This window comes from Neolamprologus brichardi, chromosome 8 (genome assembly GCF_056152115.1).
Source record: "Neolamprologus brichardi isolate AB-2024 chromosome 8, ASM5615211v1, whole genome shotgun sequence".
NCBI lineage: Eukaryota > Metazoa > Chordata > Actinopteri > Cichliformes > Cichlidae > Neolamprologus > Neolamprologus brichardi.
In genome coordinates, this window is record NC_142111.1 from 17441902 (window position 1) to 17458011 (window position 16110).

The window sequence follows — 16110 nt, forward strand, 5'->3', positions numbered from 1 at the left end:
GATAGCAAAGAATCCCTGCATTAAAACGTACTGTGCAACTTTCCTCTGCAAAATATCCTTAAAATCATCAAAAGTAGATCTAGTTATGCACAATTATACCCCACAATCATGGAATATTATTATGTATTTGATTGTATTACCTTTTTTATCTTAAAATATCAGATGTATTAATATAAAAGCATGTGGTAGTTTATGGTAAAAGTATTATATTTTCCTCAAATAAATAAAATCTAACATTCAAGTTAAGTTTAAGCATGAAAGTACTTTTATTCAGTGTATCTCGATGGCTTTCTACTGTGAAGATTTTAGTCGTTTTAAACTGATTTGTTCCAGCATTTGACTTAAGAGTTGTGTGATTTTTGCCAATGAGAAACTGCACAAACTTGTATTTTAAGATTACGCTGTTTAAATCCTGTGCATCACCTACACATGGTAGATTTTCACCCAGCAAGGCATCGGTCAGTTTAGGCAGTTTGCACTAATTGCTCTCCTTGAGCAGTGCAGTGGTTAGTGGTTCATTGGCAGGCTGGTCCTTGTTGTGTATAGTTTGCATGTTCTCTCTCCAGGTACTCTGGATTCTTCCCACAGCTCAAAAATGTGAATATTAACTTGCCAATTCTAAATTATTTGTGAATGTTAATGTCAGCATGAATGACTGCCTCTCTGTGTTAGCCCTGCAATAGACGAGCCACCTGTCCAGGGTGTAGCCCACCTCTTACGCTACAACAGCTGGGTCAGACTCCAGCAACGCTGAATTGGATAAGTGGTTACGAGGCTGAATTTATGGCTCCCCCTCAGATGCCTCAGGATGTAAAAGTTGATTTTCGCGCACACAACATTTTTGGACACTTTGATAAAAACTGCTTGGATGCAGCTGCTGATCTAGCTTTAATCACCTTTGTTAATCGGCTGCACAAAAGTACAATCCCATTGATTTATTTATCTTTTTTCCCCCTCTGTCTGTTTAAATTTGCAGTCCATGGTGAAATAGCAGACGTGCAAGTGGCCAGAAAGGGATTTGGCAGTCACAGAATCCTTTAATTGCTCCAATGGTAAATAATTTAGCTGAGTTTAAAATCTGCTTTAAACATAGTCCAGAGATCCCATATGTCATGAGAAGAAAAAAACACTTAAATAATGAAGTTACAAATGACACTTTAAAAAGTGTGTTTATTCGTATAGAAATATGCTCATGTTTTACATAACTCTGTAGTTACAAATCGTAAAAAGAAAGAATATTAACGCTATTAGCATCACGTTTCTTCAAACATACAGGAGCAGAGATCCAGAGATAAGCCCGATGTTACTGTGTGAAATGTTAAGCTCTTCAGTATACTTTATGGTGTGTGTGTGCAGCCTGTTGCTCAGTAAAAGTGAAAGGGGTTTTACTAACAGTAACTCATGAAGTAGTCTCCATTTTTCTCCATCATGTACCCACGTACTACTGAAGAACGTCAAAGGAAAAGACACTCTTCCTGGAGCAGAGAATTTTTACAAACCCGCTGTGAATTCTCTCCATATCTAGTACAATTAGGGTAATCAGGGTTACAGAGAAATGTTAAAGACCCCAGTCTGTGAGCCAACATTACTCATTTTTATATTTATCAGTTCTATTTTCACCCACATCCATCCTCCCTGACTTTCTTGTTCTCCTGAGACACGTTTAAGATACCACACAGTGGGGGAGTAGCTTCTGACTACACAAAGTCCACAAAAATAGGCGTTTAGCACACAAAGCTCCTGTTCAAAATTCTCCACAAGGGAAAAAATAAAGACAAGTGCTAGAACGCTCATTGTATTAGCTTTCCACTTGCTTTTTCCTTAAGACTATCAGCACTGTTTTTCTTTCAGTCCTCTAAATTAGCTTCCCCCAGGAGGAAGGCAGTCCCGCTCAGTTCCTCTCAATTTGTTCAATATCTAGCTCGCCTCCAAGCTGATCCTTCCTCATGCTACACAGACCTGCCCAGAAAGGCTCACTGTCTTTCCCATTGGTCGTTCCTGGTGTCATGTCGTCACAATCCGTGGAGTTCCAGTCTGCATCCTCTGTAGCGGTGTCTGACGACACGGTGCTGGTGATCTCGCCCTCTTTGGTCTGAGGCTGAATGTCCTTGAAGCTGTGCTCGTTTGAGTCGTCAGTATCGCGCTGAGTGGTGCTCCTGAGGGTGGGGGTAGCCTGGCTGGACTCGCGGCCGTCCTCGCCCGTGAATCCTGGGCAGCTCAGACTGTGGAAATTCCGAAGTTTCTGTGGAGAGCCAATGAATTTTTTTAGAGGCCTTGAATTCATGCTCTCAAGGAAGCAGACTTGCACTTAAACCACAAAACATTCCCCTTCCTGGAGTATGACCCATATCCTAAAGAGGACACAAACATGGCTAAAGGCCCACAGACGTCTTCTGAAAACAATCCCACTACTGTACTCAAACAGCATGTGGGTGAGTGAGTGAGGTCAGTGCTGGACACTGGTCAAGAGACTCTATAATATAAAAATATAACAAGATTTGAAGGATACAAATTTAGCTTCCATTACAGACAGCATGTGAGACTGTTAACTGTGATCTGAATGCCGATGGGAGACATTGGAAAACAGCAAGTAGCCAGATACCCAGGAGGCAGACATCACTCATGTTGCCCTTTTGACTCTGCACAACACCCACATACATCTGGGAAAACCAGAACCTTTTGTAGGCAAATACATGTGTGCCAGCACTGCTGTGGGCAAGTCCTGTGACAGCTGTGCACGCTGGAATGAGAAGCTTTACAACTGAGGCTTTTCCAATCTGTACAGCTAATGTGTAGAAGGCAGGACAGCTGCCTCATGCCTGACTGTTACGGTGTTAGGGCAGAGGAACACGGGAGAATAGTAGCTCTGTGAAACCTCCTGTCACTTGTGTGCTTATATAACATGAAACAAGCATGGGACTGTTAGACATGCAGCTCACAGCCAAGTGAGTTGCGATTAATAAATAGATAAGAGATAAATCAAATGTAAGTTTTAAGACCACAAAAAAAAAGGACAGTTTATAGTAAAATGAGATGCATAAAACCTTTAGAGGGAAATATTTGTAGGTTTTAACTCATAGCAATTCGTAATGATAGTTCCCCAAATATGACTCGACAAATCACACCTCTTCACTCTCAGCATAGATAAAAATGTGTGATTTCAAATCTAGCTGATTCAATGTCAGTTCACAAATAACCTCACTTTTTCAGGATTTATCACCCACTAAGAGTTGCAAACATAGAGAGCACCGTGGTCAGATCTATGCATGAGTGAGTAAGGTCTCTACTAGATCAAAAGGGCCGCTGCTGTTTTTCTTGGCTCAGCAGCAGGCCAGTGTCACATTGCTGCCTTCAGCATTAGGTCTCTCAGACTTCTCGCCTGAGAGACCATGAGACTAAACTGATAAGGTCACAATTAGTCTGGGATATGGAAAAAAACAGTGGCACGGATGTTAACTTAACCAAATACAATTCTAATTTAGAGCAGCAGACTTGTTCTGCCCACAAAATCTTCTTTGAACAGCGTATCCTCACATAACTTACTGCACCAATAAAAATGAGGCTAATGAGTAAGTACTGCCTGCGTTGTCTGTTACTGTCACGCTCCCTCGTTCCCACCCACCCACTGAATGAAACGAAGAGGAGAGCAGAAAGTCTCCTCATCCATACTGACCTTGACTCTCCGTCAATAAAAGCTGATCAATAGCTCATGAGGCCTGGTAGTGGGAGCGATCTACGCACTGAGCTGAATTTACAGAAATCAATATCTCTTTACCCGACACATATACCCCCCTGTGAGACGATCTATAACCTCTGCCACAGCTGCTCCACTTGCAGTCACAGTGAACCACGCAGAGAGTAAATCACACCAGTGAGGCGTGTGGATGAGAGGACACTTTAGAGACGCACTCAGCACTGAGACCGATCTTTGAATAGTAAGGTGACTTTGAATGCGGATAGGGCGGCGAGTGTGAAGCGATATAAGCCCTTGAGCTGAGTGCCAAACAGACTTACTCTATCATCAAACGTGAACGTCATTTCTGTTGAATCCAAGGCAACTACATACTTCATACTTTAAATATAACATATTTAGTCCTTTTTTCAATGAAATCACTTAACCTATAAAATGTAAATAAGTTTAAGTGAAAGCTTGTTCCTCAGAGCAATAACGACAATTAAGGGTTTATGAATAATGGGATGTTGGAGTTACTTCAGGCTGGAAACTTAAACATTTCCCATTTCTCCCCCTGAAATTCCAGTTGCAGTTCCTTGTGTCGATGCCTGCTGTTTCAACCCGTCCACCACCTCAACATCCACCTGTAAGCAGCTTGAGTGATAAACCTACGTGTCAAACTCTATATTCTACAGCTGTAATGAATCATTTAGAAAAGACTGAAAAAAGTTCATCTGCGTAACTAGGCTAAAAGTCAAATGATATTTTATCCCTCTCATGCTAGTCATTTGGAAGTCATTTCCTCCAGGGTTTGCCTTACGCCAGTCACTTCAATTCAAAAGAAAGTGAAGCAACAAAATTTACTGATCACTGGAAGCTTTTTTTGGTTTTTTCTACCTGTCAGAGTTGTGTCTTTTTAACAGAGATGAAGAGCAGCAGGGAAGATCCAAATCTAAGCAATCCTCTCAGCACCCTGAATTTTCTCTGCCTCATCTAAGGTTGTTTTCGCCACGCTGACCCCGTTCCTGCTTGGAGCGCGTGCGGCGTCTGTTTGTCGTGTCACAGCAGCGTTGTTGTTAAGACACTGCTGAACTCTGGGTGACTTTCTCACAGGGGCCAAGTCCAGCTCCAAGTTTATGATCCAGCCAGTGAATGTGTGAAACTTCACCGTGTGTGTGCGTGTGAGTGTGTGTGTGAGCTCGAGGGGCAAACAGACCAACGCCTGCCAGGATGTCCAGATAAATCCAAATTTCAGAAGTGACCAACCGAAGCTAATCATTCCTCTAGTAATTCCTGCTTTGATCAAATTATCTTTATTCAGTAGCACATTTAACGGGGCTACTTTTCTTCAAACTCTGTGAGTACAAGTACAAGCTCAGATAATCGAATGTGACCCTGAATAGGCTTGCATGAATTAACAATTGCCTTTAATGACAACGCCTGAGGGAAACAATGGAGTGACCTTAACCATAAGTGTTTTGTTTATCCTACACATAAGGAGAAAAATGCTTGTGATACTGACACTGATTGACCTTGCAAAGCTTCCAGCTGGTATGACCATTTCCTGTAATCCTCCTCCTTGAAGTTATGGGGTTGTGGCGAGTTTAACTGATAAATAAATGCCACATAAAAACGCCAATGGAAAAAGCTCCTAATAAATTATGACTGGCTCAGTTTCAAAGTTAATACAGTGTATTAACAGACAGCATCTTGAGTGCAACGTGTTGTTAAATGGAAGAGGTAAACTGGCAGGTTTTCAGTATTTAATGTTTCTTCTGTTTAAATAAAGAAAAATATTATATTATCATCTGATCTACATGTTAAATACCAACCTGTGTCATTTTTGCCAGATCCAGTGAAGGCCTCTGTTTGTGTGTGTCATCTGGTCTCCTGCGCTTCACACCAGTCTTCTTCTCATTGAGGACGCATGGCTGTGAGCGACTACGGGGAAGACCCCCCTGTCCTCCACGGCGTTCCAGTTCTGGAGTGGAGTCAGGGGAGCTGGGAGGTGACGGTCCACGAGGCTCAGGGAGGCAAATTTGTTCATGAGAGAGGTAGAGGGGCTGCGATGAAGGGTCGGAGGACAGGGGCACTGAGGAAGAGGAGGAGGGAGTCAGGCTGGTGAACGCAGAAGACCATGGAGGGCGCTGGGTGAAAGACGGCAGCTCAAGGGTGTTGGATCGGGCAGGCAGGCTGAAACTGGAGCTGCGCTGCATGCCCGCGAAGCCACTCTGCATGTTTCCAATACTGCTGCGTTGGACGCTTCCTCCACTGTGGCACCTCCGCTTTTCCACAGCTGTCCACACGCGAGAGCCCTGAGGACGCCAGGAAGAGCGACAACCACTGAGCTCGTCTGAGCAAGACAGGGACCGGCACTGTCGTTTGCTGGGGGGAGCGGTGGAGTGCGAGGCCTCAGTTAGGCTTAGGTCCTGCAACAAGTTAGTGATTGTGCTTGAAGTGGAGCCAACATCCCAGTCCCAGTGGGCAGAACTTGTGTGCACTTCTGGCAGAACATCCCACAGGCTCTCCAGGCTGGTTCCAACTGGCCTCCGCTGTATGGCACACCTGTGACCCATGTCCCTCCACCGGCTTGTGTCTGCAACAAACAGACCACATTTATATGAATGAAACTGCCTTTAAAAAACAAAAGATACCCAAACACAATCCCACCCACAATATGGGAAACAATGTAAGGGCTAAACTTGAACTGAAAGTGTGTTGATCAATCAACAGCTGCCCACAAATCTTTATGCAATGTTCAAACTCCAGTGCTAATCTGTTAGTTTCCCTCTTTTTTCACTTCAGTCTCTTCAGCAGTTTTCAACAACAGATCTATACTCATGCAGGACTGCAAATTTACTCCCTAGTGTCAAATTTACACAAAGATTTTAAAAATATATTAAGATACAATTAAAAATCCACCATTATACACCCCTGCAGCGCTGTGCAAACTCCTTTAGGAGATGAATCTCAAACAAAGAAAACTGCTTTTAGTCCTAGGTACTACAATTGTTTAGTACCCGCAACTTGGGCAGTGTCAATGCAATGCATAAGCATGGGTGTCACCATGTGTACTTTGTGTTGACACTACTCACTGCTTTGTTTAATTGGCACTAAAAATAAATACTGCCCTGCAGCCACCGCTTTAGCGTCACCGTCTGTAAGTACAGCTGATTGGAAAAGGGAATGGAGCTCAACGTCCAACTGACTCAACATGCCTGAGCAAATGTCAATAAGCTTCTAACTACAGCTTTTCATCTCTTCGTTGAGATTTACAAGAGCGATGCATCAGACCAGCTCGGTATCTGCCGTCAATGGTCAGATATTCTCCGAAACCAAAGCTACCATGCCAACACCTGTTATCGTCATAGAAACAACACTATTAAACAACAGAACAGATTGGCCAAATGAACTGGTTGGTCAACTCTGAGTCAGATACTAAACATCGAGGCCACTGCCCACTTCTGGTATGCAAAAGGTCTATTCTTCTTCACTGGAGATAAAATTCCCCAAAATGCCATCCACAATACACGGGTAGGACAAAGAACAAAAGGCCTTCTGGTACAGCTCTGTTCTATGCCAGGACATTTTCAATTCTTACACACTCAATGCCAAGTAACTGCAAGGACGTAATACATCCAATTATACAAAACAGAGACTGTAAAGTATGTTCTACTGCTAGAAGAAAACTAAAGATATGACTCTTTTGCAGCATGTCTGGAGTATTGAAGCATCAAGGAGTGCCACAAAATTTAAATTAATGCTAAACCCCCAACACAAAGTTGTTACTGTATTATTTTTGTTGGCAAAAACACCTGCCAGACATGTTTCACCAAACGCAAAGTTACAATGAACAAAATGCACTAGACTTGCTTTAATCATCCATCTAGACCATCTAGTACATAACTACTTTATAACAACACTTCCTGTCCTGTTTGTTATTGTCACCAATGTGCAACATGTAAATAAGTTAAAGAGGGATCTAAGATTTTTTCCATGTCACATAATGCAAACCTTTACCCATGAGTCCGCAAGAGAAAAGTGCTGTCCCCTGGCTCATGGTCTGTGCCTGGAACTGTAGAAAAAAATAAATAAATAAACTTTTCAGCTTACAGGAAAGCCACAAAAATAAAATGTAGAACAGGCTTTAATAATTACAAGTCAGTAAACCAACAAATAAAAAGAAGCAAAAACAACAACTACTGGAAAGATTCACACAGATTCTGTGTATGTGTTACTGGTCTTACATGCAACTCAGCGACGCAGAGAAAGAGAGAGAGAGCATTCCACCATAAATTCCTCTGATGGATGCTCAGCCCGTGAACATGATGACTTCATTTCATGGGACTAAGAGGGCAAAGTCAGTCCATATTAGTGGGGGAATTTTTACTCTGTGCTGAGTCAGAGCTGCTTATCCTTGTAGATAGAGCACTATAATACTCGTTTCTAGTGAATCTGTGAATATCATTTTGGTAACAAAATGGGGGGTGGGGGGGTTTAACAGAGTGGATTATTAGTGACTAAGATTTTGTAGCTCTGGTTAAAGTTGGCAAATTAGAAAAATAAAATGCAGAATCATAAAAGTGCTATGGAGTAATGAGTGGCCAGCAATAACTTCCTAAACCTGAGCAGAACATTGTCCTCTTCCTCATTGGTTGAAGTCTCGTGGTTAGGTTGTGTCATTTTATGTAAACATGTGAAATGACACACGGAGACACACACTCGCAAAAAAATCTGCTCACAGGAATAAAAAATAACCTCTTACCGGGACAAAATTTGTGCGTTTGGTTGTTACATCATCGGCACCCTTCTTTTCCAGTGTTTTGGGGTAAATGATCACCATGGCAACGCACATGCTTGTCCCACGTCGTTACGGTAATGCCAAGTTAAGCTGGAGGACATCTCGATGAGCACGGCGTTAGCAGACTGATTTCTCATAAATTAAAGACGCCCACCCTCGGCTCCTCCCAGAATGTGCTTCACTCCTCGGTCCAATCCTGAGCAGACACACAAAGATGAGCCCAGGATTATAATTCAGTACATTTCTGACATTCCGTCGACCATATAAGCAGAGAACCATCAAGCAGGAGGAGAAGACCAACTCCTTTTTATGGAGGGACACTATCATCATCTCAGCTTCAACTACTAAACTCCTAATGATGTCAAAAGTTATTCTAAAAAGTCTTACAGGAAGTCTCTCTCCTTGAGAATAGTTAGAGCTACAGTCATATTAGCAGCTGTCAGGCTGTATGCTTTGAGCTATATGCTAATGTGGGCATGCAATGAAAAATAATAACATGCTTATGCTATGTAAAACATTACCCATTTGTCATGTTCCAGTTGTAGCTTTCCAACAATTTTACAAAAATTTACATGATGTATTCAGCTAAGTAATCAAACTATAACACAAGTAAATGTCCTCGTGTCAGAATCAAACCCAAACCTCTGCATTAGTCTTACAGCACATAGATCTCCTGCTCTACCCAGTGATCTAAACCAATCCCATAACATTTTGTAAAAACCCAATAATTCTAATTCTACCACACCTAGAAGCAAAACTTAAAAAGTGGGTCAGGGCTTTCCCCAACTGATCACCAGTACATTTGCTCTTCAAATCATCAGGAGACAATTCAACTGTTGCATACATCTGCCTTGTTACAAGGAGTCACCACAGCAGGTAGCTCCACGTTTGATTTGGCAGTTTTACGCCGGATGCCCTTTCTCATCCATCCCCAAAGGCGGATTTGTGTCACTGCTTAAACACTGAAATACATTCTCACTCTTACTGTAGCTGTATAAAATGGGAAAATGTGCAAATGTCACATTCTTTATAAGGTTTCATCTTGTTACTATAAAAGCCAACTTGTAAGTCAACCCCTTCTTTGGTCATTTGGATGGCACAAATAGCATGCATCAAGGGAGAGAATTAGGTAAAAAAAAATGTTTCACAGCTAAATCTAAACAGGTTTGATAGTCTACTTCAATTAATACTTACTAATACTTGTATTTATTTATTTTTTTAACAATGCTTATTAGCAAGTACTGTAATAAGGACTACATGGGGTAACCTGTCACCATTAGGTCAAACTAAACAGTACAAAGCTAGTTAGGATGGTTTGATCAGATTAAATTATACCCTGGGTAGATAACGCATGCTTAGTTTAAGTCTATCAAATGATTTCAATCATTGGCCTGCTAACGTTGCACAGGCATGCACACTTAGGACAACCATGAAACCACAAACAACACATTCTTTCGCGAATGAGCGAGCTTTTAACTTTTTAGATCTAACTTGCATGTGCAGAGATGAGCATTTAATACTGATAAATTCTCCAACTCGCCCGTCACTCTACACAGGAGCATCCTGTTCAACATCTGGAAGATAGATAGTGGAAATTTCAAGGAGGTCAATGGCTCGACAAGCTCTGTTTATTATTCTCAATGGAGTAAACATTCCCAGCAAACACTCGCTTTGATTGACAAGGCGTCACCTATTTCGTCATGCTGCCATTGATAGATTAATATTACAAGGTGTTTCACTTCCATGCTCTCTCCAATTTAACAACAAAAGTGGAACTCTATACCTTGTTTTATTTTTGCCTGTTTTTATAGTACAGAGAGCAAGTTTCCTCAAAAGTGTTCCATTAAGCACACAGCAAGGAATAGAGCAAAGTCAAAGTTGTGTAATTGAATCCTCGGGGGCTGGCTGGGAATAGCTGACCTTGCGGTTATCAAAACAACCTTCTTCGTATTAATGCTGCGCCATGATTACAGTAAAACTGCTGATTAGTCACAGATATAAATCTATATAATCATCATGAAGAATTTTACAACCACTAGATCAGTACCACACGAAGCCAAGTAAGATAGGCGACTGAAATAAAGTGAAGTGGACACAAGATCTTCGTACGTTGCATGCAAGGTCAGAGGGTGTGCACTTAAATGACAGAACAACTGCAAGTGGAGAAAAAAAAAAAAGGGGGGGGGGGGGGGGGAGATGGTGCATGCAAAACAAAAGAGTGCTTTGTGCAGAAGATGAGACACCGTGGGAAACAATAAAGGCGACATCTGAGGTTGCCGGCGGTGGGGTAAAGTGTGTGTGCGTGAGGGATGTTGGGGGAAGAGCATCACAAGACCCTGCAGGAGCTGACATGCTGAAGGTGGCATTTGCATTCGGCATATGATTTCCATTGCAAGCACTTACCACATGAAGAAAACAACTTAACTAGAAGGATGTTTTTAGCAGAGTTATATAAAACAAGATCAACACCACTCAAGGATGTCTGGCAGTTTTAACTTGTGGCCTGTGTGTTGAGAAAAGGACACATAAAAGCCTGAAGCTGGAGTGGGTCAGGCCGATTACACTGTGCATGAGTATTAACCTCAGAGATCTGTTTCACTGCAGAGATAGCTATAGATGTGCTTGGACAGAGGAAACAGTTGTTTATGTATTACGCTGAATGACTTGGTGACATACGCAACTGACATTAACAAAGAGAAAAGAAAGTTTGCACAAACATGAGAAAAGTTCTGACATTTATTTGAACGAAGAGGTAATTAAATTACGTCTCCCTTCCCTAGAAGGATGGAAAAAGACAAAATCGAGTCCTACATTCTTGATTCTAAAATTATAAACAACCACCGCTGTAGCAGCGGCTTAATCATCTTTCTCATGCTTGGGCATTTCATTTTTATCCCACAAATCCCATCTCCCATAAATCTGAACTGAGTGCTTTAAATGGGTGAGGTTTATGACATAATTATAAACATTCCTCGGCTCCATGACATGAGTTGAATACACAATTATAAAAGCCTAACCTTGCAGCCTTTAAAAGCCATTTAAACTTGTGTCAGTGTGTGAATAAGTTCTGGCAAAGGGTAGCCTGGTCTGCCTTTTCTTGTACAGACAAACCTGTAAAACAAATGTGGAAGCCATCCCATAGCATGACTAGTGCTTAATGGTTACACCCAACCCACTCACCTAATACTGCATGCACAGCTGTGCTCATAGACGGTGTAATCTGCCAAATGAGGTATCTAGAATTTCTGCCCAAGGGGTGCCACTCCCCTTCTGATGTCAAAACTCGAATCACCTCCATTAACGATGCTGGCATTATCGGGAATCAGTGGGAGTCTCTATGGTTCTGCAGCGCGATAACGCTTTATCTGAGCCAGGGCAGCTGACACTATGACAACTGAGAAGTCTAATCTCTATAAAAGGGGAACAACGTTGCAGGACGTGCTCCTCAGACGTGGCCTTCCATCACATGCAAACAGGCTGCTGACTGACTGCAGCAAAGACTGCAGTGACAGCAGCCAAGTCTGCAGTGACAGCAGCCCTTCTGAAACACAACAATAAGCTGCCTTGGGCAAGCTGATGGGACTCCACGCTTCCTTTGTGGTCACTAGAAGGCTTTCAACCATTGCAGCTTTAGGTTGTCAGAAACAGAAAGCTATGGCACAGCGTAAATGAGATAGTACAAGACAGGAAACCACAGAATTGATTGGGTCAAGTTAAAGCAAATGTCTGCTTTAAAGTCAGCCAAGGTCTCAAAACCTCCAGATACCCTATCCTACCCTTTTCTATGAAAAAAGAAAAGAAATTACACTTTTTTTTTTAACTTAAACTGGGTTTGCACATCTAAAATAAGTGCACCCCTGTTTCCTCAATTTGAACAGCTTTGCCATACATGACTTACGGTGTAATCCCATGGGTTGGGCCACCATTATATAAGGATTTAGCAGCTTTGTGTCTGATGGGCAATCAGAGCTAATACTAATCCATCTATATAGCACTTGGACAGCTGGTGGAAAACAACACAGATATGATTGTTTTAGCCCCAAATCAAGTGTATAATACACTTCTAAACTACTTATAAGATTATTATGTACCCATTTGAAAGATACCGCAGTGCTTAAATTTAAAGCTCTCGTCTGGGTACACTGATACACAAAACATCTTGTGATGGCGAGGATGTCAAGCTAAATTTCCACGCATCCTCTTTTGATGTGCATAAAAGAATGGCAGCTGGAGCTGTGTCCTGCCCTCAACAATCCCAGGATTGTGGCCATCTCAATAATCTGAGCATCTGCTGAGCACCTGAGATGGCCAGACTTAAAAACGAACTGAGGGATTTATGCTGCTCTTCATGACTGCACCACTTGTGAAAGGAATGCTGGGTAAATGCCTGGCTGTGGCTCTCTGCAGAAACACTCCCTTGGAAAGAATATGCATGTTCCTAAAAAGCTTGTTTCCCCAAGCTGTTGGCACTGATGTTGTTCATCTTTGAGCTGCATGCAGGCCCCATATTTGGACTCGCATTTGAACAGTCTCTAATGACATGGTGGTGTTTGAATTAATATAGCTAGTGATACTACATCATAGACCAGATACGTGAATGACATAGTGTCAAACTAGTGTTGCTTTTTTGTATCTGTGGATGTGCTGGCTGGAACATACATCCAAATTTCCAACAATATCAACATGCAGAATTCTCACTATGAAATTCAAGATTTTGAAACCTGAAACTTTCTTTGTTGGTACTCTCATAAGCTGGTCTCACAAAGGGCAGGTGCTACTAAGTACTGTCACGGCTGACTGACTGAAATGAAATTTATGAAACTCATTGTAGGAGGCAGGCTAGCCCACAGCTGTCCGCATGTTCACAGAAATTAGGCTATGTCAAACAGGAGGTGCACTACATTTAAAGCAGTGAGCAGTGAATAGTCAGAAATGAGCATGGCTGGGAGGCTTCAATAGCAGTTATCAGACTCAGTTGAGGGCCTGGGGTACAGCCAAGGTCTCACAAGCATGCAGCTGCCCACTTACCATAAACACAAAGGCTCAGCATGGCTATGCATGGCAGCCAAGGAGGCCTACGTTTTAAAGCAGGCCTGCTGTTTAATTTTCTCATACATAATCACTTGCACTGTATACATTTGTCCAGAACAACGGCTTTGTGGATCTCTGTAATCAAGGCTTTCAACAAACTTGTCCAAGTTGGAGAGAAATGCTGTCCACTTGAATTCTAAATCTAGCCAAGTCACTTAATTACAGAGGCTTGAAGACACAACAACGACATTGGAATAGCATTGCATGTTAATGGACCAAAATAAGAATAAGGCACATTGAGTGGACATTATAATGCAGGGGAGAGACTACTCCTGGGGTTTACATGCAGGAATTTATCCAACCTAAACACTGCCTTCCCTCTGACTACATACCATGTAGTTCCAACATTGTCTCATGGAAGTGAACAATGCTGCAACAATGGCATTACAGTACACAGGATATTTACATATTGTTTAAGTCAAGTTCTGATAGGCAGTCACTCGTGTCCTTGAGCTAAAACTAAAAGTTTTTCAGAGGAGCCTGCCAACCCTCCAGGTGGATGCCTCTTAATTTTAGAAGAAAAGGCCCTGAAAACTGAGCTAGTCCAAGTTACCAACACAAACACTCCTTTAAACCCCTTTTCTAAAATCCTTTATGAAAGGGAAATGAGTCTGGCAAAGAAATTACTGTGATGGGAGCTCACAGAAGCAAACAGGATTATGACAGAAAGGCCACAAGCTGCTAATTGTGAAAAATAAATATTACACATGCATGTACAGAAAGTAAAAAATAAATACATCTGTACTTCAAGGACAAGTCATCCAATGTAACCCTAATAAATTATACAAGCCACCTATAAATTTTATCAGACCCAATTATAGCTACGGGACACAGCCAGTAGTTCAGGTTTAACAAGTTAACAAGTTCTTGTGTTTATGATCCCAACATCCACTTAAATTGCAGAATCTGTTGGACTGTGTATCAGCCAGTCCTGATTTCATACCCGAGGGTAAGGTTGGTAAGATAAAGATAAGAAAAACAGCATAGAGTGTAACTACACACGGATCTGAGAAATAGATGGGCCACCAATGTCCAACCAGCAAATAAATACCTGTAAAATGTATTTTAAAAGTCTTATACATTTGTCACTAACTAACCAACACTGACTTCTTTTGCAATGCGTGAGGGAAAATCCAGTATGAGATCAGAATGTCTGGACTTCAAAGTTTCACACACGGTCACTTTACAAATGTATGTGGATGAATTTATACTTACTGTCAAAAATGCTGAGTGGATGAATGGACAAACTTACTATTATATTTTTTTATATAATTATTATAAGTCCCTACAACATTTAATCACAAATTATAGTGACAAAACATAGATATAATAAGCGGCAGAAGACAAAATCATTCACAGTAGAATTTATGCAAGTAATAACCTAGGCAAAACACAAAAAGATCATGGCTAAGGCAGTACACAAGAGGAAAAGTTGCTAAGCTAACTAACTACTACTTTTAGCTATGTTTTGTTTTCACCGACAACACTTTGCTGGGAGTTACTTCTAATGTGTCACCATAAATATTACATTAACAGAAACCACGCACTTTCAAAACACAGAGGAACATCGCACCTCACTCTTTATGACATAGTAGTAACAGATTCAAAGTTAGCTAAGCCAGAAAGTTTTTTTTAGACTAAAAACTGCCACTCACAATCATCACGGTGAGCGTCTCGTATCTTCAACAACCACCGGGCAACTGGTTAGTTTCGGTTGACCGTGTTGAGTTTTGTTTTACTAAAGAAAAAAAAAAGAACAGGAAGCTTACTTCAGCTCAAGGCAGCTCCTGCAGACTACAACATTAACCCAGTGCTCTACTGTCCAACAAGACTGCACGCTAATGAGCCTGTGACAACATACGCGAGCCGTACCACTTTGGGTAGGGGCGAGGGGTGTCCCACGAGATATTTATGCTACAATTCTTTGTAGTTTTCTCATATTCTTTGCGTTTCTTTAGTTTATTTAAACCTCATACACAATTCAGTCGAAGCTTGTTATGGTAGAAATGAAAATATTATCCTCTGATGTTTTTTGTAAAAGAGACCACCCCGCGCCTACAACTAATGGTCTGAGCAACCCTGTTGTAATGAAAAGTAATCACAGTTTTGATCTGAGCATATAGACAGGGTACTTTCACAATACACAGCAGTGTAACATGATAACCTACCGAGTGCGTGTGACTTACAGACAGGGTGAGGGAGTAAAATGCATGTTCTATATACATAGCTTGTTCCACCTTACATTATCAGTTCCAGTACAGCACAGGCCAATCCTGAATAAATAGATTTATTGCAAGCAGATGTTCTTCCAGGAACTAAATTCAGTCTTTATCATGACCTACAGCAGCAAAGCCATACAAGTTTAGCTTTTCATACATGCACACACAAACGCTGTGCAGCTGGTGTATATGTGGTAACCTGCACACAATATTTGCTTGCCTTCTAACTTCTTAAACATATAAAACAGATGTGTGCTTGTGGTCGTTGTACACTTTTATCTGTTTATTTAAACAAGTATTTTTACAAGAGGTGGATATTTCACCTT

At 41.5% G+C, this 16110-nt stretch overlaps 1 protein-coding gene across 2 annotated transcripts; it reads right to left on the bottom strand.

Moving 5' to 3' along the window:
* Nucleotides 1-1150: 1150 nt before the first annotated feature.
* Nucleotides 1151-15396, bottom strand: fam53b (family with sequence similarity 53 member B). Of its 2 annotated transcripts, none has more exons than XM_006791063.3 (5): nt 15221-15396; nt 8439-8670; nt 7694-7748; nt 5506-6269; nt 1151-2242 (listed from the first exon to the last, which is right to left on the bottom strand). In XM_006791063.3, the coding sequence occupies exons 2-5, from the start codon at nt 8526-8528 to the stop codon at nt 1892-1894; spliced, it is 1260 nt and encodes a 419-aa protein (XP_006791126.1). In that variant the 5' UTR covers nt 8529-8670; nt 15221-15396; the 3' UTR covers nt 1151-1891. The 2 variants fall into 2 exon arrangements, with proteins under 2 accessions (XP_006791126.1, XP_035763790.1); XM_035907897.2 differs by having other exon boundaries at nt 15335-15384.
* Between the last annotated feature and the right edge of the window lie 714 nt (nt 15397-16110).

Excerpts from the sequence above, each read along its gene's own strand:
- fam53b (XM_006791063.3), bottom strand. The coding sequence starts at position 8,528 with ATGTGCGTTGCCATGGTGATCATTTACCCCAAAACACTGGAAAAGAAG. Across the intron at positions 7,749-8,438 it reads AACGCACAAATTTTGTCCCG|TTCCAGGCACAGACCATGAG; the intron begins GTAAGAGGTTAT and ends TTTTTTCTACAG. Across the intron at positions 6,270-7,693 it reads TTTCTCTTGCGGACTCATGG|ACACAAGCCGGTGGAGGGAC; the intron begins GTAAAGGTTTGC and ends TGTTTGTTGCAG.